This window comes from Phascolarctos cinereus, unplaced genomic scaffold (assembly GCF_003287225.1).
Source record: "Phascolarctos cinereus isolate Bilbo 61053 unplaced genomic scaffold, phaCin_HiC Scaffold_7;HRSCAF=346, whole genome shotgun sequence".
NCBI classification, from domain to species: Eukaryota; Metazoa; Chordata; class Mammalia; order Diprotodontia; family Phascolarctidae; genus Phascolarctos; species Phascolarctos cinereus.
Genome location: NW_027556180.1, coordinates 115,649,300 through 115,677,051, shown reverse-complemented (window position 1 = coordinate 115,677,051; position 27,752 = coordinate 115,649,300). Strand labels below are relative to the sequence as shown.

The window sequence follows — 27,752 nt, the reverse complement described above, 5'->3', positions numbered from 1 at the left end:
ATCGCCATTTAGGTAGAATGAAGATGAACCAGAGCCTAATACCTCCAAGGTCAGACCAATAAGAGAAGGAGTGAGCAGAGCTGTAGAATCCAAGGAAGAGATGTTTAACAGTATCAGATATTTCAGAGGGATACAGGAAGATGAGGACTAAGAAAAGGCCATTGGATTTAGCAATTAATGAACTTTCAGGGAGCAGTTTTAGCGCATTGATGAGGTTGAGATATATACACTATTCTTTTTGGAGCAATATATAGTGAAAAAGGAGGGAGTAGATATAAAGCACAATTGCTTGAGACTGTGGCAGAGTTAAGGGAATGTTTTTTCTAGTAGTTTTGTTTAGCTTTTAAGACATGGGCAACCTGTCCTGAATAGCATTTAGTGTTGAATTTTTAATGATACTTTTTTTAACCACTTTTTTTTTTAGCCATAGTTGATCTTCAGAAGAGATAATACAAACAAGAAGCATAGCAAGAGAGAGTTTTTGTTTTGTTTTTGTTTTTGATTATCAAACAGGTTTTTCATACATTCTTTATTATATTTCTTTCTACTAAAATTTTCATATTTTAAATATTGCATTAGAAGGTATAATTTTTGAAAATTGAGATGACAGAGAAAAAGGATAGTTTTGTGTTTTACATGCTTTCTAAAGTCTCCCCTCAATGAAATTAGGATTTTGCTCTAAGATTTAAGATTTTTCCTTACAAAATAAAGGAGACAGGACCCAATGATCTGAGAATTTCCTAGTAACTCTAATTTAAATTATTCTATGAAAAAAAAATGACAGCCTTTTTGATGGGGGTGTGAGAAGATATGAAGGGACAGTAAGAGGTGGTATACTTCAGTTTGTAGACTTCACAGTTCACTCATCAACATGATGCACTGGAACAAATGAAACAATTATTAATGTAAAATGCTTATATTTTGATAGTATATGAAATTGAAAAATTAGGTTCAAATTGGCTTGTCCACGAACACTGTTTTGTGGCTTGAATACTGTCAGAAGACCCATAAACAAAAGATCATGATATATGGCACTGGGGAAAGGTATGTAGCAGGAGGCCCCAAGGATCAATGCTAGATCCATTTTGATTTAACATCATAATTAATGATGTGGAAGAGTGGTTAAACAGAGTGCATTAATAAAATTCACAGATGATACTAATTTAAGAAGTGGTATTTATGTTTAAAGGTCTGAGAAAAGATGCAAAAAGACCTAGGGAGTTTAAACATCTGAGGGCAAATAAAATGAGATTTCTTAACTTTGAGTTTGAGAATATACAGAAGGAAATCGCTCATAAAACAACAATAATATCCAAATGTGTTTCTTTTGCAAAATGCCAACAACAGCAGTCTGTACCTTGTTGTATGGGATTTCTCATTGAATGTAGGAATTAACTTTTAAGGAAATTGATGACCATTTTACACTTTAAAAATCAATTTTTCCAATTTTGATTTTGTTTAGAACTTTTCAAATGTTGTTTTTCTTAGAGTTTGGGGATTTCTAACAACTTAGGAAATGGGTTAATAGTAAAGACAATAACAATTTCTTTCTCTTTCTAAGGGTTTTATACTCCCCTGGGAAATGTTTTAAAATGAGATTTATTTTTATTTGTTTTTGCCTTGTTCAGCCATGGTTAAAAAAAAATTGACGAACATATACTCTCCATTCACATGCGCACTAAATCGTGCAAGAATCCAAAATAGGGTAATGTTTAAATAAAGGCTAGCACTCAGTGCTACCTCTCTCCAAAGGAAGTGAACAGTAAAGGAAAAATGGTGTAATAGGTTTGAATAGATATGTTCGCAGTAGTTTATATTCATGAAACATACTTCCTTCTACTGCAGTCCAAATAAAAATAAGCACTCTGTATATCAGATTTAATTTTTTAAAAATCGTAGTTGCAAATTAAAGTCAGAGTATATCAAAAAATGTTTTGTTTTCAGAAATGTCATAAAGAGCCCTTTAGGAGCTTTTGAGTGAGTGATGTATTGATGCTGAACCTCCTCAGCATCATTCTCAAGAACACTGCATGTTTCATATTGCACTCCAAAGTGTTTAAATAAATAGAATGAAAATAAAAATTTAGAACCAAGACTAAATAGTCACATAAAGATGGACAGCTATGTTGATAGCTGAAAAGTGTGTTTTAGGCATGTGTGGCATTTAACTCCTATTTGACATCCCTCTGAAAGGAAAAACAAAAAAGAAAAACAAACAAACAAACAAAAAAAAATCACCCCATGGACTATAGATGTTAAAAATTGCTGTGTGGTACATTCTCTTCCCTCCCATGGCTAGGGACAGAACGCAGACATGCCACAATAATGTTTTTTATTTCTACTGTTCGAACCATATTAATGAGAACATCATTTTGGAGAACTAATTATTTCTATTTGTCTTGTGTCACACTTTCTAATTCCCCTATATTAGCACAGCCAAAGCAAATTAATTGCTTTTCCAGCAGTTGAACCTTGTCCAAGAATGAGCTCACATTCCCTTCCAGTTTCCCTGTTTTGAGGAGTGCATTGTGTCAGACATTTCTCCCGATGCTAAACATAGTCCAGAGAATATCTTTACAGATTTCTGTAGCTGCTCACTTGATGAAATTTATAAGTTTAAGTGACCCACCAGGAAAGATAAAGTTCTTAGCTGCAAGATTATACATCAAAACAGTTAAAGTGAAATTAAAATTAAATGAATGAATCTCACTGAAGCAAAAAAAAGCAGTAATTAATGGTTCCCTTAATTGTCTTCATAAAATATTTGCATGGGTCTAATTTGCATAATTTGCATGTATTAATTAATCTTTCAAAGGAATTTTGTGCTGAGAGAAGCCAAAAAATCTCTTTGTTTTATTTAACATCTAATGAAATATTTATCTTCTTTGATGAACTTCTCATCTTCATTAAAATAAAAATTGCACAAGTTTGTATGTTTTAAATGTTTTTATAATTGAAGTATTCAAAAAATCTCTTTAGGCTTACAACATCTGAAAAACAAACACATTATTGAGCATTCTGTGTCATTTTAACAACAGCAACACTTAAAAATTGAAAAATCCATTTTATTTTTTTCCAAATGTTAGAAGGTGTTTTATATTGTGAATAAGTGGGTATTTGATTTTTAAAATCATAGCATTTATTAGTTCAGATAATACCTGTTAAATCACAAAATTATTATGATTTTAGTAATGTGCATTCATGAAATAAGCTAATCATAAAAGATTCAAAACTGTTGGTTGTTCAGCTTAAACAATTGTTGAAATCATTTAAAAGAGGTTAATCCCTTTAAAAACCCATGACTATCATCATCTAGGTGAAGGGAAAGTGACTCTAGAGGAAGTGGGAGGCCATCAACTATATCCACTGTGTATTCAATTGGCATATTGCAGAAAAGCAAGTGAGAATTTCTCCTGTTCTGAACCAAGGAAGATAGCTTTGACATTGCTTTGGAAATGGTTGATCCCAAGTTTCCCTGTTACACTGAGTTTCTACTGATGGGGAAGAAATGCCTCCCCAAGAATTAAGCAGGAATGGATCTGTGGAGTTCTTGCTTTTGCATGAATTTGCTTTCATTTGAAACCAGATAGAATAATCACAGTATGTACCAGCAAAGGCACCAAAAACAGCTGGAAAGATAGTGAAAGATAGGGGAGAAACTTAGAAATACCTCCTATAAAATATTTTAATTTTTTAAAAAAACTTAAAGGAACAACAACTATTCTTTCTAGGACAATGTTTGTGGATGGTATTCCTAAAAAGGGATTCTTGATTGTACTAACTGTATCATGTATTTGATAGTGCAATAGAAAGTAGAGGAGTGGGGTAGATCGATAATGATCAGGATGAAAATATTAATATCAAGCATTACAGTTAGTGAACTAGAGTTTTAAATTTTTTTTAGAAGTTGTCATTAGAAAGAAATGAGAAAGCACATTTCAGTAGTCTCTGAATGTTTAGCCCTAGTCCAGCCCTAAGCTATAACCTCACTTATTCCTTAGTTTCTCAACTATTAAAAAGATTTATTATACCTGATATATAAAATAATATTTTTCTTGAAAATATGAGTTTTTTCTATATATCATCTTGGATTTTTCTTTAACGTGGATCTATCTGACTTTAATATGAGGAATTATTAGGGATAAAATGACAGGAGAGACTGTCCATGAAGACAGGCATAGAGAGAAATAGATTTTCTTTCTATAAAGAGCAATGTTTTCAAGGCATTTTGATTTGACAAAAGAAACATTTTTTTACAGTGAAAGTCAATGAAAAATAGCTTTAAATGTAGCTTCAGTTTCCTGTCAATAAGAAATCTAAGTAAAAGCCTTAACTTATTTATGGGTGATTTCAACTGATCTACTATTGATTAGATTTAAAGAAAATATTTCTCTAAAAGTTGCACATGATAGTTCTTCAAGGAAGGGGGTGGGGGATGGGGAGCACAAAATGGAACATTTTATAAAAGCTGATACTATTTTGTACCTAATCCTAAAGAAACAGACCAAGTAAAAACTTCCAAAACAGGACATGTCTGAAAATTCCACTAACAGTAATCAAGTTCACAAGGGTTTCATGCCATATCTGTTCCTATTCCATTCCTTTTCATTTAGTTCCATTTACTACTTAGTACCTGCTTAGGATTTTAGAATATGATTTCTAACTCCAGACCATTGCTAGGACAAAATCTTTATTTGCAGCCTTTCCACCAACTTTTACTTTTATTCTTTCTCCAAATTAACTGTTTCTTCTAGAATATTTTGTTGCTCATTAGTATTTCTCAGGCAGGGGGAAAAAATCCAAAGATTATAGATTTAGAACTGCAAAGGATCTTACTTGATTGTTTCTTTCTTTTCTTCCTTCAACCTTTGATGCATATTGTAAACCAAGTATAACTATCCATATGGTACTATTGATCCATGTTCTCCTAAAAGTTTGATCGGGGTGTAGGGGTGCACTCAACATGGTGGAGTTCTTCCTAGGTTTTTCTTGCTGCTGCTAGGGAACTAGAGGAGTGCTTATTTCCACCTGTGTCCCTCATTCTTGCCACATGATTAGTCCTTTTTTTTCAAGTTATTTTATAATTCATTTGTGAAGTTTTTAACTATTGTCCTGCAGATTTCTTTGTTGGTTATGTTTGTTGCTTCCTGATCATACCAAGAATGAGCCTCTCAACTGCTCTCTGTGTGAAACTTATCTTTAGTTCTCCAGGAGCATTTGTAATCTATGCCTCATTGCTATGTAGCAACACTAGTAGAATGTTAGAATTAAATTATTGGTGTTGTTGTTGTTGTTGTTGTTGTTGTTGTTGTTGTTGTTGTTATATTTTTTTTGGTAGGAACTAGAATCCATTAGAGAGATAATGTTCTTTTTCAAGCCAGGAAATATATTTTTCTTTTCCATTATTTTAATGCAACAAAATATTTCCTTATTTCAATGAATAATTACTCACTATTTATTGGTAGAATTGAGGCTAATATATTTTTACTTGGTAAACATGTTTTTTCTTCCCTTATCTACATAATTTGAGCTAGAAAGTAAAGAAAAATTGTCAGATTTTCAGAGAAAAGCACTTTTCAAGAAACATGGGAAGGCCACTTTTAAAAACTAATTACATTAATTTACACACATGCATTGTAAGGAGTCTTATTTACATCTACATGTTCTGCATATTTTATATCAATTCAATATTATGCATAGGATAAGCTTGATTGTTCAATGCAAGCAGACACAAGAAGTTAAGTTGTTTTTATCATTTTTCTTATATTTTACCGTCTCCTTGACAAGATTTATATCTTCATATATCAAAGAATTACAGCAGACTCTTCTAATTCAGATATAATCAGTCTCCAGAAATAGTAAATTTTGAGTATAGCCCCTCTTTAGGCTCACCAATTATACTTTTAAACTTGTGGGTGATGACTTTCAGACCCTTGGCATATATTTATTCATATTTCATGCATCCATTGGATGAGGGTAATTAACATTTTGTTATTCTATTATGAAATTTGTCTTCTAAAACAAAATTTTCAATAAGTTTTAGTTATATTTCATCAAGAATTGTGCTATTAAAGCTGATTATGAAATTGTGCTTAGTTTCCAAAAATATTGTCATGTTTAGACATGAGGACATTAAGAAACTAGTCTGTTATTCTCAGTACAAAATTAGTTGTAGAGTCCTGTTTTCTTCTAATTCCTTATGTTTGGCTGATGTTGTATTGTGCCTATCTTGACCCAAGTTATCAGCAATCTGCTGACTAGCTTTAATAAGCTACTCTACTGAAGTTAAAATTAAAGCCATGATCTTGGGATCATCTCCAGTATTACACAGGAAAAAAATAAGAAAACAGCGATATTAAAGAAAAAAATCTGTCAAACAAAATTAACTCATAGTATCCAAGGCCATATGAAACATACTGAAAAGTAAAACTTTAGGAGGTAATCAATTCTTTAAAACTAAAAAAAAAAGTATCCAATGAGCCATTTGGAGATTAACATAATGTATTTTTAATACCAGAATAAAAGGTTTTATATGGATAGTACTCTGTGAGTCCTTTGATCCGTATCCTACAGGGTGTAGGATCCTTACCTCCCATTTAGAAAAATAAGTAAGTGTTCTCTTTGTAATAGAATCAAAATGGAGAATATTGCAGAGAATGAAAAGACATTTAAAAAAACTGTAGGTTCTCATTATTCTTCCTAGATTATTTGAGTGCTGAGCATTTAAATGAATTGGGGATGGTGCTTTAATTTAAAGGGTTGATTAATTATATAATGCACCCTGTAGGCTTGTATTTCCTTATGAATTCAGTACCCATCACTTCAAATGTGCCTGTCTCACTGAAAGCAAAGAGTGAAAAAGGCATGCTACATAGTATTTAGTAAATGTTCATGATTAGCTCTCATATTCTTATACTCATTCACTCTTTGTGGTAAATATCCCTAGAAGAATATGTGATATTCCCTCTTGGTCAACCTTACATAGCATAACACCATTTGTACTCCTTGTTCCTGGTACATCCACAGCATGGTAAAAATATCGTTGTACTAAGACAATTTGCATGTGCCATTCATCTTAACAGAAGACAGCAAATACATTGTTGTAGCTTTGCAAAGGATTTAAAAGTTTGGACAAGTTGTGACTATATTTGATACTATATCAAATGACTGGGTATCAACTTAATTCTGAATATTAATCAGTCAGAGAGAAGTCCCATTATTGGTTGTCTAATAGTCACTCCTAGTCAGATTCAGATTATGGACACTTGAATGGCTTTCTCCTTGAAATAGTTCACAATATGTCCAACTCTGTATTGTGGTTGCTAAAAATAGTGCAGAGTGTGACCTTGTTATCTTGAAAGCCACATTTAAATGAAATAATGTATTGCCTTCCTTCTGAGATTACTTCCCATTTTTACTCTCTGTATATTATAAATACATGGTTGTTTTCATGTTTGTCTCCCCCATTTGAATGTGAGCTCCCAGAGGGCCATGTTTTCATCTTTTTTTTTAAATATCCCAGCACTTAGCTCAGAACTTGGAACATAATAGGTGCTAAATAAATACCCAAATAAATACTGAAAGAATTTGATTTAGATTTCTCCAGAGTGTCTTGAACTGTTAGCCATTTTCAAGACAACTTATAAAAGCTACTAGAATCTCCAATGCCTAATATTGAAAATGAAGATAACAACATTGAAAATCATATACAAATGAATTCCTGGATCATTAAAAATATATAAATGGTACTAACCTTTTTAATAAATGTATTTATGACATATACCTAACCCCAAGCTTGAGGAAATATTAAACTGATTTCAGTTTGTGGATTTATTATGTTTTTTTAAATATTGTCTTGCTGAGTTGATAGATAAATATTTAGTTGAAAGGTAATTGGCCACTTGGGGTTTAGATGGAATACTTTCTTGGTGTAATTCTTATCTTTCTGTGTGAAAATATTTAAAAACATGAGTTTTTTTAAACCTCACATTTCACACGGAAAAGCTGTGACTTATCACACATCCAGTAAGCACATTTTTCTTGCTTTGTTTTTTTTTTACAAAACAAAGGAAATGTAAAAGTCTATTTATTTTCATAAAGTTAAGACTTTATCATCAAAAAAATATGAAATTTTTAGAATTATTTCCAAAGCATTTGGGAGTTGGTCAGACACACAATCAATCCATTGAAACATATAGATTAAAGCATGAGTGTTAACTTTTTATTAAGTAATATTTAATACTACCCATGCATGTAACGATTGATGATGGTTCCTGGGAGACAAGATCAACCAGATTGAGAGAACAATCAAGCTATATGAATATTTCAAATTGGCTTTTTTCACCCCCTCTGTCTGTTCCTAGTACTTTTTTTAATGGATTATTTTTTGTTTCCCTCTTCTTTCTCAGTACTCCAATTTCCAGATTTTTCTTTGTTTTTGAATATCTTAAAGTTATAAAAATAATCCAAGACTTAAGAAACTAAAACTATGAACAATAGAATGAAATTTAAAACTACAGTCTGTATTTGTCTGTTATCCATCCAGTATGATTGATATTTGGAAAATATTTGGAAAAGGTTCTGATTTACATTGTGCACACATCTCCACTCACAGATGGATACCATTTACTTACCTGCATTCATTTCCCAACACAATTATTTCCACACTTAACTTAAACAAAATTACCTTTATGGATTTCCGCCTTCCTATTTTAACATTAGCAACTTGGATCCTGGTCACCATATTCTACCTTGATATAAAATGCAAAAAATTTTTATTTTGACTAGGTAGTATTTGATGATTTAGCCATCTTAACTCTTATGAAATTAAAGTAGAAGCAAAAAATGATGATAGAGGGCCAGTTTTTAACTATCATTCATTACCTGTTACTCAGTATTATTTATTACCTATTATTATTATCATAGTCATATCTTCATTACTATCATCAATGGAGAAAGAATTTTATGACATGCACAACTCCACTTTTCCAGGACATATACAGTCCTGTATTTAATGCCATATTTCACTAATTCAGTAGATCTATGATCTCAGCAAAGGGGGTTCCTATCCATTTACATTGATACAATTAGTGATTTATCCATTCATTCTCATTCTTCAGAATTCTTATCCATATCCTTCAATAATCCTCCAAAGAGAATCTATCTACAACTTTTCTATGAGTCTTTCCATAATTTGTGGACAATGGAACAAAACTGAGGCCACTATGTTATCCCTCATTATGTGACTGGTTCACTTTCTTTTCTGGTCATATATGTCCCAGTCATGCCATTTACAATTCTTCATACTCACTGATAAAATGGTTTGGTCTACCTACTTTTATCCACTACATATCTTTCCATTGGCTTTTGGGTTCATTTCAATTTTCATTCTTCTGAGCTTAGGAACTCAACATTTTGTAGTCAAATACAACTTCAAAAATATTGTAGTGAAAAAGGACTTTGGGGACAGGTAGGTGGCACAGTGGATAGAGCACTGGTCCCAGAGTCAGGAGGACCTGAGTTCAAATGTGACCTCAGACACAAAACACTCACTAGCTGTGTGATTCTGGGCAAGTCATTTAACCCCAATTGCCTCACCAATAAAAATAAAATAATAATAATAATAATAATAATAATAATAATAATAATAATAATAATAATAATAATAATAATGAATAGAAAAAGAAAGACTTTGGTGTCCAGGGCAGCTTGATATCATCAACAATTCTGTACAATTTTCCAAATGAAATTAAGCCTACTTTCTTTCTCTTCATTTCTCAGCCTAGCTTATAATCCTTTTCAAGCCCCTATCCAAGATATGAGTACATAGAAATTAATGTAACAAGTTGCCCTTCCAACTACATGTCATAAACTGAAAAATAAGCATTCTTCATCCACTTGCATTGTCCATTGTGGATTACTTGAATGATCTCTTGTGAATGCCCATGGAATTAATTGAGAACATCCAGTAGTGTAGCAGCACTTGATGAAATTAGTACAATATCATCTGCAAGGAACATTTTTTGAGGCAATATCATTTGAAATATTTTCCATTTGTTTGGAATTTTTGCCTCTTTTGGAAAGGTAGAAAATAAATCCTTCAGTGCCTTTAAAATTTTTCTGCATCCAGCATGTAGTCACTCTGCATATATTTGGTAAGATACAGGTGTTCTTCTTGAATTCATTTTCTTCAGGCAATCAGGCAGCCTGTGATGTGCAAGGCACTATGTCAAGCTCTGGGGATACAAAGAATGGTAAAAACAAAGAAACAAAAATAGTCTCTGCCCTCAAGGAGCATACAATATAAACAAAACGCATACAAGATAAACTGGAGATAACAATCAAGAGGGAAACAGTAAATTTAAGAGGTTTGGGGAAAGACTTTTTGTAGAAGATAGGATTTTAGCTGGGACTTGGAGAAAACCAGGGAAGTTAGGAGACAGAAATGATGAGGGAGACAGTTCCAGGCATAGGAGACAGCAAGTGAAACATTCTGGAGTCAAGAGGTTGAGTGTGTATTGTGAGGGACAGCAAAGAGGCAAATATTCCTGGATTTCAGAATAAGTAGTATGGTGAGAGGTGAGGGCAGAGAATGAAGAGTAGGAAGACTGAAAAGGAAGGAAAGGTCAGATTATAGAGAACTTTAAAAACCAAACAGAGGATTTTTTTTTAATTTAATTTTGGAGGCAAAGGGAAGCATGTGGAGTTGATTGAATGGGGAAAGGGCATGTGACACGTTCAAACTTGTGCTATGGTAGAGCAATTTGACAGCTGAGTGGATGATGGATTGGAGTGGGGAAGATAAATGAGTCAGGGAGATTAACCAGCAAGCTATTGCCAGGTGTGACAGAATAAGTATTTGGACCAAGGTCCTAGCCATATCAGAGAGAAGGGGGGCATATATGGGAGACGTTGTGAAGATAGAAATGACAGGACTTGTGAAATGATTTGATGTAGGTGGCTGAGATAGTGAGAGTCCAGGATGACATCAGATTTGTAAGTCAAGGAAACTGGGAAGATATACCCTCCACAGTAATTGGAAAGTTAGGAAGAATGGAATGTTTGAGAGACAAGAAGATGTAACTTCAGGTTGGGACATATTAGATTCAAGATATCTATGGAACAGGCAATATCACTTCAATCTATGCCCCAAATACACATGATATACTAAGGTATAACCATTTCTTCATATAGTATGTCACTATAAATATGGTGGTTCTGTTGTCACCAGAGAAGTTCCACTATCACTTTCTTATAGAAACACTAGAGGACATGCTCCATTTCATATCTCTTTATTGTTCTTTCATTTTCATCTATGATCTGCCTTGATTTTGAAACCAAGACTTATTTTCTTGTCTATAGTTTTTACTTGTGTTCAAAGTGATAGTACTTATAATCTTTAACCAAGGATTTGATAATTGATGCAGGTCTTGAGATCTTTTGGCTTACTTATTTCAATGGTTCTTTACAAAAGTTTAACGTCTCCAAAAGGGGGATGTGGACTCTAAATGGAGTTTATATATTTGTATTCACCACATTTTATTTCTAAGATTCAATGGTTTCTTTTTAAATAATGGTCAGTTTACAGCTATTATAATTGTAAGTGGTAATATCCTTTCTCCCTAAATTGGTTTTGACCTCAGCCTTTTTTCTTGCCAGTAGTTAATGACTATAAACAGCTTATTCTGAGATGACTCCAAAACGAGCAGTCTTTTTCTTCCATTAAGATAAAATTTCATTTTTTTTGATGATTTTCCTCAGTGTTCACCATGTTCAGTGTCTTCTTTTTCTCTACACGAAGAAATTATTCGTGACATACAATTGTAGACATTTCTGAAGAAACTGTAAGTGACTTTCATTTCTTAGCCTCAACTTGTATTTTCAAACATTTTTACCATCATCTGCTATGTTCATTTTTGCATTAAAGTTAGTGAGTACAAGAAATGTAGTGCCTTAGTTTGGATATTTTTTTTTCCAAATTCTTCATTCAGTTTTTCTTTTTTTGTTTCCTCTAACAGATGTCATTTAATTTGTAATGATCTTCATGGCAGTCTTTTATGTTTATCATAAATCCTCAAGGGAAAGATGATGTGCTGCCATTGAGCACATGTTGAGAACACCTTGGTCATTTCTTTTATTGGCCTCTCTAAGGAGAACCATTTAGTTATAATTTCTTTAAGTTTTGGGGTTTCAGTTATACTATGAATGTCAACAAAGATATGGCCAGATATGTCTAATAATCCATTCACTTATTGATTATAGAAAAAACAACCATTTTCTATTTAGAGTACCAGTAGTTAAATTATTTTTAATTGTTTAAATAGTGTAATTTTTAGCATTCTTTACCTACTTTTAGGCTATTCTACTAATATCACTGTGAGAATGGAAAGGGGTCATGCAGCCATTTTGTATTTTCATCTATTTTGTGGCATTTAATAGACAAAGAATTCACCATCATTTTATGGTCAACTTACTAGTGATGAGTCTCTATTTAAGCTCGTCCTCACTAGAATAGTATTCAAATGCCTTTTCAACTTGTTTGAATTGGTCAGAGCTCCCACTCCACTGGTATTACCATTTAAAACCCTGTCTCATTTCCATACCATAAAATGTATTGTATCAGTATAGAACACTGATGGAAAATTCTAGTCATAGATTCCAGAAAAAAATATTTTTTTTTCTTGGGTAGGGGGATTGCACCCATCTGATACAGGTCAAAGTTCTATCTCAATGGATTTTCTCTCTAATATTGTCTCCAAAGAGATTTTGTGCCATGGAGCATAAAAGTAGTAATCTTAGCAAGTTTGGTTTTGTCACTAATCTTTTTGTGACAAAATAGAGCTCTGTATTTCTTTTGCATACATTGACCTCATCTTTATACATTAAAAAACTTAATATAGTCTAAGCATTGCATTGAATGGATAGGATTAGGAAAAGTAAACTGCACGAGGCCAGCTGGAAGCTAATCATTAAAATGAAAGAGACTACAAGAGTACAGACTTGGCTGGTGATATTGTGAATGGAGAAGAAATATTGAGAGAGAATAAACAAAAAGGTTTTTTTTAATTATTTGTATATCAGTAGAGGCGAGAGTTTAAGATGAATCCAAAGATTCCAAAGCATTGGAGAAATTATGGTGTCATTGCTATAAATGGGGCTGTTAGGAAACTTCTTGTATGGTAGGAAAAGTGTTTGTTTTTAATTTGAGATGATAAACATCATAATGGATATGAATCTGGCATCTCTGTATATGAAACTCAACCTTGATCAAGAGTTCTAAACTACAGATATGATTTTGGGCACCATTAATGTGTACATAGGAGTTCAAGCTATGAGAATGGATTGACAACTCTTTCTGAAATGAATATATTTAAAAGCATTTAAATGGTTTCATTAATCTGATATTTCCATTGTGTTGAATAAGCAAGAATGCCTGGCACATAGTTGGCATTTAATAAGTGTTTACTGACATCATTGTCATCAACATAATAATAATAGTTTTGAAAACAAAACTTATATTAAGACCTGAAAGTGGGTAAATTCTTTTTTTATCATCCTAATTTGTAATGCATGCATTCAATAATTTAAGAAAAGTATGAATAACATAATGTGGCATTTTTTTCATGGCACTTATAAAGGATGGATTACTCAGCATTGCATCTTGTCTAGGAAGCTAAGTGTAATAAAGCCTGGTCCCAAAAATTTACAGTGCTAGTTTACATGAAATTAGAATACAGATTGCTAAAAATATACAGTGGTATATTAGATAATTCATATTTTGACTTATTTATTTACCATCTCTGTTGATTCTGCAGATTTTGCTTATGACAAACTGTCAATGCAACTCTTACATTAAGAGACATGTATTTTTCATGATATTGTTTCATATGGCAATATGTTGGCTACCAGTACTTTCAAGTAATCAAACTATGTTGAATAGAGTCATAAACTAAAAAGCAACAATAATTTACTTTCAGTCTAAGCTTTCTACTCTGTCACATAGATATTCTTTGCAGTCATTGTGGACAGTACGGTATAGTATTTATAATTTGATGAATTGAATGTAAAAATTACAGTTGTTCTTTAGGCTTAGCAGGTAAAAAATGCTTATGTAATAATGTGTAGAATTATCACAACAAAGTAGGCATTATACCAAAATTATGCTAGTCCTACACTATATTTTAAAATCTAAGAGCACTGTATTTTTGAGTCTTTTTTTTTTGAGAGTTGCACTTTGTCTTTTAAATATTAGCTTGTTTTAAGAGCTCACCTTAGTCATGAACTACTGAAACATTGCAATCACTCCAGATGTATGGTCTGGGTTTGAGTCGTTCATTCACAAATAGCCAAGTAGTTAGTTACAGAATGCCATCATGGCGTTTTTATTGAGGGAAAGAAGCAACATTTTTCCAGAGAATACAAATTAATATTATTTCAAATGTTAGAATAAAGAGATTCTGGCCCAGGATAACTTTGGATTGAGTCTAAAAAGGAAAGTAATATTACATTAAGTTTTTTACTTATTAGAATCCATATTAATACTTTACTTAGGGAAAAAAAATTATTATAAAGTGCCTGCTCCTGTTTTGACTTGAGCCTAGAATGAGTCCTTAGAATCTATAATGCCTCAGAAGCCTACGCTTAATTCCCTATATGGTGATCTAAATGGCAATATGAGTTAATTTCATTCATGTCACAATTTCTAGTGATGGGAAAATAATGCATTGCTGACAGTAACCATGGCCACAAGCCATTAATTCTAATGGAAATAATGGCCTATGTTACCATAACCCAGTGCAAAATTTCACAATGGGCATGAACTACACAGATATTAGCAATGTATTTGTCTAATTTCTCAATAGATGCACATTTATTATAATATAATTTAAATGTATAACTATGCTGTTTTGGCATTTGTTTTGTGAAGTTATATTTAAGAAATATGGCACCTTCTTGAAATTTGGTAAATAGAAAGAAAAAAGTAGCACTTAAAATAAATCTAACTTATAACCATACAAAGAGGATTCAGAAGTTATCAGAACCCTGTACTTCAAAGGAGAAATTGATTTTTTGTTAGTACAAAAAATGTATTTGACATGTTTATTGTGAAAGTACATTGTTTTCCTTCCCTAAGCCTTTAAATTCAAAGAAAATAGAAACAATTACTTGATACAATCATAGTTAAGCTATCAGAATTGTGAAATTCTTTTCTCCATAAATATTTTAAAAGGTACTCTGCAATTTCACATATATACATTAATTTCTAAACGTAATATCATAAAATCTAAAGGGAACAAAAGAGATTGCTTGACTCGTAGTGCCCCTTAAGTCTTTTCTCGCTCTTTATGTCACCTTTCTAATATCACTGCTTTCTAGTCTTCTTAGTCACTTGGGAACAGCATCTTGAACACTTTCAGGGATTCCTTCTTAACTGGAAGAGTTCACTTTACTGCTGATACTAGTGGTACTCTAGAAAGTTAAAAAAAAATGTTATTGTACCTTCTTGAGTCCCTAGGTTAGGAGGCGGTTGTGACTAAGGATCCTAGTGAGTATTGGATTCATTAGAAGTCTGAAAATGGTTTTTTTGAAAATAGGTTAAAAACAATGAAACATCAAAATTGTAAAACATCAATAGTAAAACAATAAAAAGTGCATTTAAATTGCAATTAATGTCTACTAGGAAAAAAAAAAAGAAAAACTTGCTATTTCCTAGAGTCATATATTGCTTTAATTCAATTCCTTTCTGTTCTCTTCCATTCTATTCTTATAACACTAAGGAAAGTGAGGTGGGAAAACCCCCTGCTGCTGTGTTGCTTTGAACATTCAGACCTAGTAGTAGTAAAAATAGCATCTGTTTGTTGCTTTAATTCATGAGGAGTTTTGAAAAATGACCTTTTCATACAATAGCAAGTAACAAATATGTTTATCACAACTCTAAATGTGACTAATGCTGGTCATATGAAGCTCCTGTGAAATTGATCAGCATAAGAACGATTAACACTGTGACACAAAATGAGCCAGATACAATGAGCTATGCAAGGTCACAAGCTGATTATTTTTACAAATGACTTAATGCTATATATTTTTTTCACCAAATTACCTAAAGTTCTTGATGTAAGTTTTTCCTTCCTTCCTTCCTTCCTTCCTTCTTCCTTCCTTCCTTCCTTCCTTCCTTCCTTCCTTCCTTCCTTCCTTCCTTCCTTCCTTCCTTCCTTCCTTCCTTGCTTTCTCCTGGTCACTTCAGTTAGAAAGAAAAACATGTCTAGGAGATTCAGGGTTAATGATTTTAAACAATTTGTCTCTTCTTTGATTGTCTGATTCCTGTAAGTGCATCTGAGTAGAATAAGAATATAAAAAGGGCCTCAGACACTTGAAACTTACTAGCAGTGTGATTCCAGGCAAGTCACTTAACCCCGATTGCCTCACCAAAAAGAAAAAGAAAAAGGAGGGCAGAGATGATGCAGTGGATAGAGCATGAGCCTTGGATTCAGGAAGACCTGAGTTTTCAAATCTGGCCTCAGACACTTGTGTGATTCTGGGCAAGTCACTTCATCCCATTGCCTCGCAAAAAATAAATATATGAATAAAAATATAAAAAGAATATAAAAATAACTAAGTTGAAGGAAGATTTTTGCAGATATTTGAAGATTGGACTAGAGAAAGGAGAAATTGGAAGTCGGAAGAATAATTAGGAGGCTATTGCAAAAAGCTCAATTGAAAAATTATAGAGGCCTGAATTACATAGTGGCTGTATGAAGGGGCTAGGTGATTATAGCTGTAGGATGGCTAGATGGCACAGTAGATAGAGAGCTGGCCCTGGAGTCAGGAAGATTTATCTTCCAGAGTTCAAATCTGGCCTCAACCACTAACTAGCTGTGTGACCCTGGGCAAGTCATTTAACCCTGTTTGCCTCAGTTTCCTCATCTGCAAAATAAGCTGGAAAAGGAAATGGCAAACCACACCAGTACTATTGCCAAGAATACTTCAAGTGGTGTCATGAACAGTCAGACACAACTGAAATGACTGAACAACAAATATAATAATTACATCTAAAAATATATATGCGTTTATGCCACACTGTTTCTATTAATACTTACCAATATATATATATATATATATATATATATGTATATTATTATATTGAAATAAGTGAAATTGTGAAAAAATGAATTCCTTGAAAGATATAGGCTTTTTCACTTAATGTATATAACGAAAATAATCTCTAAATCTATGAAAAAACATTGACAATATGTTTATTTAATTATGTGTATAATATTTTCAAAATGCAAAGCTATACTAATATTTATTTTGTGTGACATTTAATTTTTAAATGTAACTGGAATACTTTGATGTTTTTTCTGGATCTGTGACCTCAATGTTTTGTGCATTCTTTTACCTACTGCAAATAGTAATGCCTTCATGCTTTCTCTCCCATGGAGTTCTAAGCCATAAATTCTCCATAATGGATTCATCCAATACACTAGATGCTTCCCTTTGGGTTTTTTTAGGGTCTCATTGGTACTAAAGGTCCTGAAATAGATGTAGAAATCACAGAACTGAGAACATCATGGAATTATGAGGACAGGGTATTGGAAAAGTTATGAGCATATTTATAGTCACAAAGATGATCAGCAGCGACTGAGAAGGAAAAAACAAAACAAAACACCATGAGCCAGGTCCTGGGAAAGAAAGAACATCCTAGATGTTGGTTACTCACTAGGATAGGAATGATGAGAAGGTGGCATAATAATATGGTACAACATGGTATGAGTTTCAAATGATTAAATGCTGAATGATAGTTGTACAGTAATGTTCAATAGCAAGTAATATGTGAGCCCCTTTTTTTTGGTCCTTTGAATCAAATGGGATGAATGTAGGGATGGCAGGAAGTGTGGTTACCACTGTAGTGATCTGTCAGGGATTTGATGTTCTCAGTGGAAAGTTAGCTTTTAGTTCAATTATCTGTGACTGTGTTCTGACAAATTTTCTCTTCCCCCACCTCTGATGAAAAAGTGTTCAGTGTCATCAGAAATAAATATCATTAGGTTAAATACCTGATGATTTTCTGAAAGGTTTTTAACGCTTTTTGTGGTTGGAAAATGTTCTGTAACATTGCCCACAGATGAGTGTTTGAACATTGCCTAGGCTTTGAAGTAACTATGCTATATGGGACCCACATCCAATTTATCACCCACTAAATATGTTTCATGTATTAAGGTATATATGTTGTTATAGTGTAAGCAAAGTAACTATGTTCACCCAAATAGAATAATCTTGAACATTAAACCTTTGAGGGTATTTTAGAGAGTTGGGGTGAGGGAGGAAGGCCCTTAGTAAAATAATGTTTAAAACTCTAAGATTTTTGTTATAGTATTATACTCTGCATTTCATTAAATCCAGAGATGTTTATTTCTTGCCCTTATGAAATAGAGATGGATACAATGAATCACCCTTTCTTAAAAGTCTTTCTCAGGGTAAGCATAGACTTTTTGTCTCAGCTTTGCACTTCTATGGCAGTGACGTGTTCTCACTCTAAAAATAAAATTATAAGAACTAAGAAATAATATTTTCTTTAATTAGCTGCTTCCTCTTGGGGTATTTAGAAGAGGGGTTATGACTTGACTAAGATCCTTCCCATCTGTTCCTATTTGTTTGCTTTTATTTTGACTTCCTCTTATTGGCTTTTCAAACACCACATGGATTATGTCCATTTGGTTGTCACTCCTTGGTCGTTCTTGCATTGCCTGACTGAGATGCCATGTGGAAGAAAGGTTAGAAGTATGCCATACTTCATGTTAGCCCTATATTTTTTAAATGAATAACTTCTCATTCTATTGCTGAAAAATTTCTTTACCTGATGCTTTTCATCAGTGCTGACCTGGAGATCCTGTAAACAATCCAACCTGTACAAACTGTTCTTTGAAAGCAACCCACTTCATGACATTATAGGTGGCTAGGAGTAGGTTTTGAAAAATGAGATGCCATTTTTAATAAAGCAGCTTTGTAATGGGAAATGCAATCTATTAAGGCCATTGTATAAACCCCACAAAAGAGACTGATATGGTGTTCTTTGGGGCAATGAGATCCAAGACAGGGGCAGAGTATGGATTTATGTGTGTTTGTAATACATCCTCTCCATCTCACATACACACACACACACACACACACACACACACACACACACACACTTACTTTTCAGGGATTTTGCATATCTTGTAAACAAAGGAAAAATTGCATTCTTTATCAACATTACTCCAAATAAGCAACTTTAAGTTGTTCTAGTCTGGAAGTTATTTTAGAATGTGGTTTTTGCATACTTCTTTTGATAGCAAACAAACATTTCATTTTTTTCTAGTGTTTTCAATGTAACTTATTAAGCTATTTAACATTCTAGTTATTGTGTCCCAGATAAAAGCTATTGTGTTGTGCTTACCTGAATATATTGGATATTTCCTGTACCTATATATTGTGTATTTCAGAGGAAGATGAATAGAACATTACAAGTAATTATGAGTGGGAAGCCAAAATGAAGGCACTGAAGTAGCTCACTCCCGTACCCCCCTCTATAGTCCCCCCTGTCCCCTCAAAACAAAAACAAAAACACCTTCATTGGCTAGAACATTTATGTTTGCTAGGTAAACATATGTAATTTGAACAACACTTTCTAAACTATGGTTAAGTTTTTCTGCCCTTCATTCCAGTCAGGTTAGCAGCTGAGGAAAAAAAAACTGAAATACAGCCTTTTTTTTTAAAGCTTTTAATGCTTAGAATATATCTTTCAACTTTAAAATAGAAAGTTATGTTCTATTTTAATAATCTATTTTTTTGAATATTCCTTTAGTTCAAAACAAAATTCACTAAATATAATAATAAAAAAATTAGACAAGTAAAGAATCAGGCATGCATAATCTGTTTAGTGATCTAAATTTCTCCCCACATGCTGAATTATAGCTCCAAGCATCAAGTCAAAACCAACTTCTAAACTATTAGGAATTTGTAATTTAAACAGTTTCACTCAACCCCTACTCCCAAATGCTTTTAATTAGAAATGACTTTTTAATTAAGTACTCCCATACACAAAGTTTAACTTGATGATTTTCCTATCATACCAACCTCTGGTAGAAAGCCAAATAATAGTACTGCCAAGGGAACGGGCTGTTCTTATATTTCAGGCATCAAGGAACTCTGTTTTATAATTCATGACCTTTACTTATTCCGTTAGGGCTACATGACCTAAAGAATGTCACTGCCACCACGTGGATCACATAGAGTTAGGATTTGCAAGGTGGACAATCTGAACATGACTTAAGAGATCCAGCTGCCCGCTTGCAGCCTCTGAAAGTCAGTGCACCCCCTAATAACTGGTCCAATTGTTTAGTTATTTACTCTCAACAAATTAGATGGAGGTGAATAAAACAGTTCCACTGCAACTCTGGCTCAATACAACTTTTTTCCCCCATGACCAGTGTAAACATAATTAAATTATAAAGCAAAGAAATTGGTGTTGGGTGTGTGTGTGCGTGTGTGTGTGTATGTGTGTGTGTGTGTGTGTGTGTGTGTGTGTGTCTGTGTCTGTGTGTACCTGCGCACATATAGTGGGGGAGGGGAGAAGGAGATTTCAGTGAAGAATTCGATGTGAAGTATAGCCCTTAAAAGAAAAAAGAAAAAGAAAAAGAAAACCTTAGAATTCCCAGATACAAATAACAGACCTTTGAATTATGATCCCCCAGCCATGGTAATGCTCAAGTCATTCCAGTGGCAATTTCTGGGCATGCAGCTTGTGTTGACAGTGCCTTCATTGTGCCCCCATGACTTCTGTAGCTGTTTGAAGAGTAGGGGAAGGAGAAGGTATTGGATCTGTTATTATATAAAATAAAAACCTGGCACAGTTTGAATTATGGACCTATAATTCCTTCCCAGGGCTTTTGCCACTAGCCTTTCACTCTCATGGTTTGTCATCAGAACCCTGAGATAGAAGTATAGTGCTATAATTCAGTTGCCTGTTGTTAGCTCTCTGTGTATGTCTATATGATGCTATTTACTATAGGTCCCTGGACCAGTATAACTCTTTGAGAAAAATATAAAGCTAGTTAAAGCTTCTTTTCTTTCTAAAGCCATTGAAGTTTCCAGGAGCATGTTTTGATATAGCTGAGGAAATAGTAGGATAGAATTGCTTTTAATGTTTGATTTCATGCAAAGGGCCAGAGATAGTTCTTTTTTTCTGTTTTTTTTTTCCTATCCACAACAGACCTTTTATAAGATTAAGGTAGATAGTATTCAACTGCAGAAAACCTCTGAGGCCTAAGTATAACTTAATTATGAAGGTTACTTAACTATACCAACTGTGGCAGGTGGGCTCTGTTTATAGCTGACATCTTTAATGTTTGATACATTTGTCCATCTGTTAGACACATTAGTCAAACAAGTTAATATGTGACATATCTGTGTTAAAAAGGACCTGATAACTAAATCAGATATGTAATTCATATAGAATATTTCAATACCTTCAAAATGTTCTTTGTTTAGGAGCTAGTTAGAATGCATATAATTAAAAAAAAAACTTTATTCTTGTTATCTATTTAATACCATTATAGAAGTAGGTTTAAGTTTTGTTTTAGATGAATCTTTAAGAAATTCCAAAAAGAATATCAAGTATGTAAATATTTTATTTGGTTTTCTCCTCTGCATGCTCAAAAGTTGAGGCAAAAATTTAAATTATTTAAGGGAAGAATTCAAGCAAAATTAGTGCCACGAACAATGTGTATAAAATATGGAGTTAATAGAATAATGTAGCCTCAAATCACTTTTTGACTACATTAATGTTTTGGTGAAGGAATTTTGCATTTACTAATACACAGTTAAGATCATTTATATGTGAAAATAAATTCTACGTAACTTCTTTTGGAAGTTCTAATTTCTGATATACTTAGTGTCTCATTCCACATGTGGATGAGAGACATGTAGATTTCACATTTTAGCCAATGAAAAATAAAGTCATCACCTTGTATTACCTGTATTCTTTTGGCTTCTTAAATACATACTTTAATGAATTACTTTTCATCTGTTCATTCCTTTTTTTCCTTAGATTTGCTCAACCATTGCAGATGCTTCATGCATCACAGAAGAATGAAAAAGTCTTTTTACAAAAGGCCTTGCTTAACTTCTTTTTTGTCCCTCTTCAATGCACAGATGATACAAAGAGCGACAGAGACCACTGATTTGGTGCCATGAATAAGCTTTTGCTATATATCTTTATAGACAATGCAAAGAATTCTACTTTAAAATGATCTGAATCTAGAGGAAGATGGGAAGATTGTAAAAATACATATGAAAGAAAAACAAATATAGTGATTTTTTAAAATATGCTGATCAAGATAAGGGAAGAAAATAGTATTACTGGTTAGACTTGAAGGGGGAAAGAAATGGAGAGAAGTGTGAGAATCAATCAATAAGAAAAAGAAAGGAAACAAAAGTTTTATAAAAATTTAAAAAAGGTTAGGTTATATTTATGTTTATATATATATATATATATGTGTGTGTGTGTACATATACACCTACATAAACATCCTGATACTTTTTTTTCATTCTTTTGGTTGATATTTAAGCTGCCCTGAAAATAAATAATAGATTAAAGTTATTTGCTGAAAGTTTATCCAGTTGAGAGTAAGAATATGAAAAACTGAAATGTAACCAGCTTATCTTTGTAATATTAAATTGACTTTCCTTCCAAAATATATTTTAATTAAAGTAATAACTTGGAAAGAAGTCAATATTAGTACATGGTGAAAGATAGAATTGGATAAACAGAATTTCTGACCCATAGATCAGTAAAGGCAGACATGAAAGAACAATTTAGGCTGTCACCTGAAAAATAGCAAACATTGGTCTGCAACTAATGCAAGAATGGGTATAAATGTTTAAAAAGTAGAAACCAGATTCTAGGTTTACATATAATCCAAACCATGGTGACGAGCTTCTTCAGTGGTCCAAAAGATCTGTGATTTCATTGGTATGACTTCCTTCTAGACCACTGTAGTCACAACTATGCCATACCTTAATAGTTCCCTCTTCATAGATGATTGTGCCTCAGCCCCCCAAATCATTAACTTTTAGCCCTTTCAGTTTGGTAGGGTTTACCAGATTTTGTGCTCTGTTAGAATAGGCTTTTAGAAGCCAAGATCAACTCATGCTGGGGTGAAGCATTAGAATAGAGCTTTATTAAAATTGTGCCATAAGTTGTTTTTAATTAATGCTTACTTACTTACTTGCAAGATGGGCCTTGTGTTTGTACTGAATCCTAGTAATTATGGGTGGGCCCTAGTCAATGCTGAGGAAAGTGACAAACTGAAGACAGTAATAAAGATAAAAGAGGATATTAAACTTCCCTCCTGATCTGATTAGTGAGCTCCCTCTTTCTATTTAAGAAAAAAAATTCTCTCTTTAATAATGTGGTTTTTTCCATGACGTGTTTTTAGTCAAATAATACAATTTGATCCTAAATTTCTACATTGTGTTACTATTACTGTCTGGAATATAATTTCTTTTGAAAGTCTATTGATTTCCACGGAAAGGCAGTATCACTATCACATTGTTAAGGGAAAACAAAACAAAACATACCTGAACTTTTTCTTTGTGAGCATTTTCCACTTTTATAATTAGTCTTAGTAACACTTGCTTTTAAAACTGACATAACTCTAAGACATTTTGACTTTTGGAAATAATTGAATTCAAGTTAGGTAAATTCTTATCATTATAGGTAAATGGGATGGCTATGATACAGAGAAATAGAGAGCTGACTTTGGAGTTGGGAAGACAAGTTCAAATCTTTCTTCTGACACATACGTAACTAGATGACACTGAGTGAATTAATAATCTTTCAGTGCTCTAACCAACTATTGAAGAGTACAACTTGCTTATTAGATGCATTGATAGAAAAAGCTTCTTTCAATGGAAGTTCCTTATCACAATAATACCATATATCTGGTCTAAGAGTAGGAAAATGTCACTCTGAATAAAATGATTAAAAATGTGCTAAGGGAGCTAGATTTTTGTATTACCAAATCTTTATTTTCTGTGGTTTTTCAAAGGACACACTCCCTTCATTGTTTGTCAGTTTCTCAGTTGAGCATTTAAAAATGAGTGAAGTGCTTGGATCTTAATAGAATAATTGCTTGTTTAATTTTGTTTTGGGGGGAAAGGTTACAGTTCATTGATAGTAATGAAATAGGCTAACTGGAATTCATAGAAAATACTTACAAATGTGAACTTAAATGTATCTTTAGCACTGCAGCTTAAGTGTAAGGTGGAACTCTATCACCTTTACTGATAGAGATATCCTGATACATGCAGGAAGAATTTGGTTCTGCAAGCAAAGAAGTAATTACCACTCAACAGCAGCCAATGAAGTTTGCATATCAGTAAAATACACAAGAAAACACTGTTTTCTTTGTATCCTGGCACTGGTACAAAGTCAGCACATACTACAAATTTAGGGGTACTAGAAGGCACACACTTTCCATTTTACAAACCACATGTAGTTGTTGGTTTCATTTTGAGGGTATGTAAAGATGTTATATCACTGATAAAAGATTGAATCAAAAACATCAGCTTTTCATTGGATTGGATGTGTTTTGCAGGTCTGTGTTTTTTCCTTAAGTACATGCTTTAAGGCTTTTTTTTCCCTTTTTTGTTTGTTTGCTTTTAGATGGACGACTTTATTTGAAAACTACTGTCATGTACTGAATCTTCCCGTTGAAGAAGCCTGTTCTATGGTAAAGAACTTTGCAGTAAGACATTCACCGTTGGGAAGTACAGAGAAAACAAAATGCTTTCACAAGAGACTTCCTCATCTTTGTGTATCAATGTTCTTCAAAAGTTTAAAGCATTCTACCGAAATTTCCTTCATTGTTTCTCACTAGTGGCTCAAGCTAGAGACCCTGAGAATGTTTGTAAATGTGCAAGTATCCTTCTTACAATTAATTACTGCAACTTTGCTGCTGGACACTTGTATACAGAATCACAGGCAGGCCCAAACAAGGCCTAGCATTGTTTTTTAATGGAATGAAAACCTTGTACTCCTCTGACAATTCTGTATTTGAGCACATCAAAAGAACCTTCCAGCAGTGACCTCCCAAACTTACAGACTGTTGTGTCCTCCAGAAACCAGCAAGACCATTCTGAAAAGAACCTATAAGGGGGCATGAGAGGATAACTAAAAAGATAAAAATAAATAAAATAAGTAAATTAAGAATACTATTCTGTTACACTGAGTTCCAACCTTACTAATTGGAAGTTTTCTCCTGAAGAAATTTTTTCATGTATTTCCCAAGAGACCAGTATACATGGATGCTAAATAACAGCTAAGTAAAATTTTATGTAAGTAAAAAGAAACACCAAACTGTTTGATTCTTCTCAAGGACTCTTTTCCTGAAAATAATAGGTAGGGTATTAATTTCTCATTCTCAACTGGTAGGGGTTAATTGGGGGGAGGGAGATTTTACTTCTTATTCAAACTGTTGGTCACATGTACAGTATATAAACACAAACCACACAAGGAAGGTATTATGTATGCAGTAGAATACTAGAGTTTAGGAAAATGAAATTTTAGAAAATATGTTTTGTCACCCTGTTGGTCAGAAAGACACCATTCTAGTTTTAACGCATGCAGGCATGTAAATATTTGTCCTGGAGTCACAGTATTAATGAATGAGATCTTAAGCATCTGGTGACATCAGAATTCTATGTCAGCCACTTTGATTTGTAAATTGAACCCTGGTTAGTGCCCTCAACAGCACTTTGGAGAATGGATCGTGGCTGAGCTGCAAGTCGAAACACCAGAAATATTTTTATATGTTAATGTCATATTACGTTAATGTTGCTGAAAAACAAAATCTAACAAACACTTGATGTATCAGTCCAATACCACGTAGCGCGGAGTGATAAAGTTGAAGTCTGTTGTGCTACCCACCCTGATTCTGGGGAGAGGTAGTTATGTGTCTTTTCACTGTCTTTCTGAAAGCTACAGTATGTGTTTTCACTTTTGTGCAGATAACTGGAAATAAGCTGCAACACAGTGCTTCTAGCATAATTGAGTTAGACTTCTCTTGGTTTTTGCATAATTTGGGGTTACCCCTTTAAAGACTGATTTTCATGAATCAGCACTGTTACTATATACTTTTGAGTTTGCTTTCTTTACCTTTAAAGTTCTGTGCTCATCAAAAATTATTTATTGCATAAAAACATATCAAAACAAAAATACCTAAAATTTTTTGAAATATAGTTCAATTGGATATTAAAGTTATTTGATCCAAAAAAAATCCAGTATTTTATAAATTCTAGCACTGAGCTCTTATAATTTTTAGGTCTTCCTTGCAATATTGGTACAGGTTTCTTCCATGTGGCCCATCCTCAATCCACTTCAGTTTTTTTTTTTATTTCTTAAGGTAAAAAACAAACAAGTTGTATATACAAGCTCACATTTTAGCTTGCTTAAGAACAGGAGCAATACGTTTTCATTTAAAATATTGTTACTAAGTTCTCTGTAGGAACTTTGTTTTCTAAGCATGTTTGTTCCATTACCCTTTCTGTCCTCTTTGTTGCCTGAGCATGATACCCTATACTCTAGGTTTATTTTTTTTTTCATATACAGTCTTTAAAGGGTAACAGTTTCAGAATCAGATGGACTTATGGCAAGCTTTGGAATCATAGATATTTGGAAAGAGAAAAAAAAAGCCTACAGCTGAAAATATGTAGTAGCATCTGGCATTGCTCTGCTCCTTGCATAGAGTCACCTGTAAGTAGGTTTACTAGTTTTTAAATATATTCTTTCCACACCTTTGAGAATGCCTCAATGTTTGGTTTGACATAAATGGAAATGTTCACATGGATCAAGGGGGAAAAAGCTATCAGTTATATGTTAAGAAAGAAGCTTACTAACATGGTGTAAATATTACAATTCATGAAATGTTACCGTAAGTTAAGGGGTTTTTTTGGTCCCTCTTTAGTTATGCAGTTGATTTGTTTGTTTGTTTTGCATAGATAACGAATAAAATTGTGCTCATGCTATTGTTTATATGCTTTTGTAATCTTAAAGATATTCATGTCTAGTTGTTCTATATTATAACCACATTTGCGCTCTATGCAAGCCCTTGGAACAGAACATACTCATCTTCATGTAGGACCTATGAAAATTGTCTATTTTTATCTATATATTTAAAGTTTTCTAAAAATGATAAAAGGTTATTACGAATTTTGTTGTACAAAATCTGTACAAAAATCTGTTTTTACATCATAATGCAAGAATTGGAAATTTTTCTATGGTAGCCTAGTTATTTGAGCCTGGTTTCGATGTGAGAACCACGTTTACTGTTATTGTATTTAATTTTCTTTTTCTTTTCAACAATCTGCTAATAAAACTGTCTGAAATCTCTCTGTGACTTTATTTACTGTTCATCTTTATTAAATTTTGTGAAATGTATAACATTGGAGGAATATTTACTTTCTAATGGGAGGCATCTAAAAACAACATAAGTCAGCTCTTTGCAATGTGCAGGGAACAATGCTCAATGATTTTATTTAACATGCAACTGCTTCTATCTCTAATATGAATTACTGTGGTGAAAAACATCATAAAAGCACACTCTGTGGTTGTTGTTTAACAAGCAGATTTTCCATATTTTGTTTCTTGCCAGCTAAGCAAACTGCCCACATCTACATGATTTATTTATGTACATCTCAGTTTATGAAGCTGTTAT

The 27,752-nt window shown here is 33.1% G+C and overlaps 1 protein-coding gene across 4 annotated transcripts in view; it reads left to right on the top strand.

The window, feature by feature from the left end:
• DACH1 (dachshund family transcription factor 1) overlaps positions 1–27,427 on the top strand; it is a 486,728-nt gene extending 459,301 nt beyond the window's left edge. For all 4 annotated transcript variants that reach the window (XM_020992455.2, XM_078147697.1, XM_020992456.2 and 1 more), the window contains one exon: positions 24,704–27,427. In XM_020992455.2, coding sequence (XP_020848114.1) covers positions 24,704–24,741 — 38 coding nt within the window. In that variant the 3' untranslated portion in view covers positions 24,742–27,427. The remainder of the gene's footprint in view (positions 1–24,703) is intronic.
• The last annotated feature ends 325 nt before the right edge of the window (positions 27,428–27,752 follow it).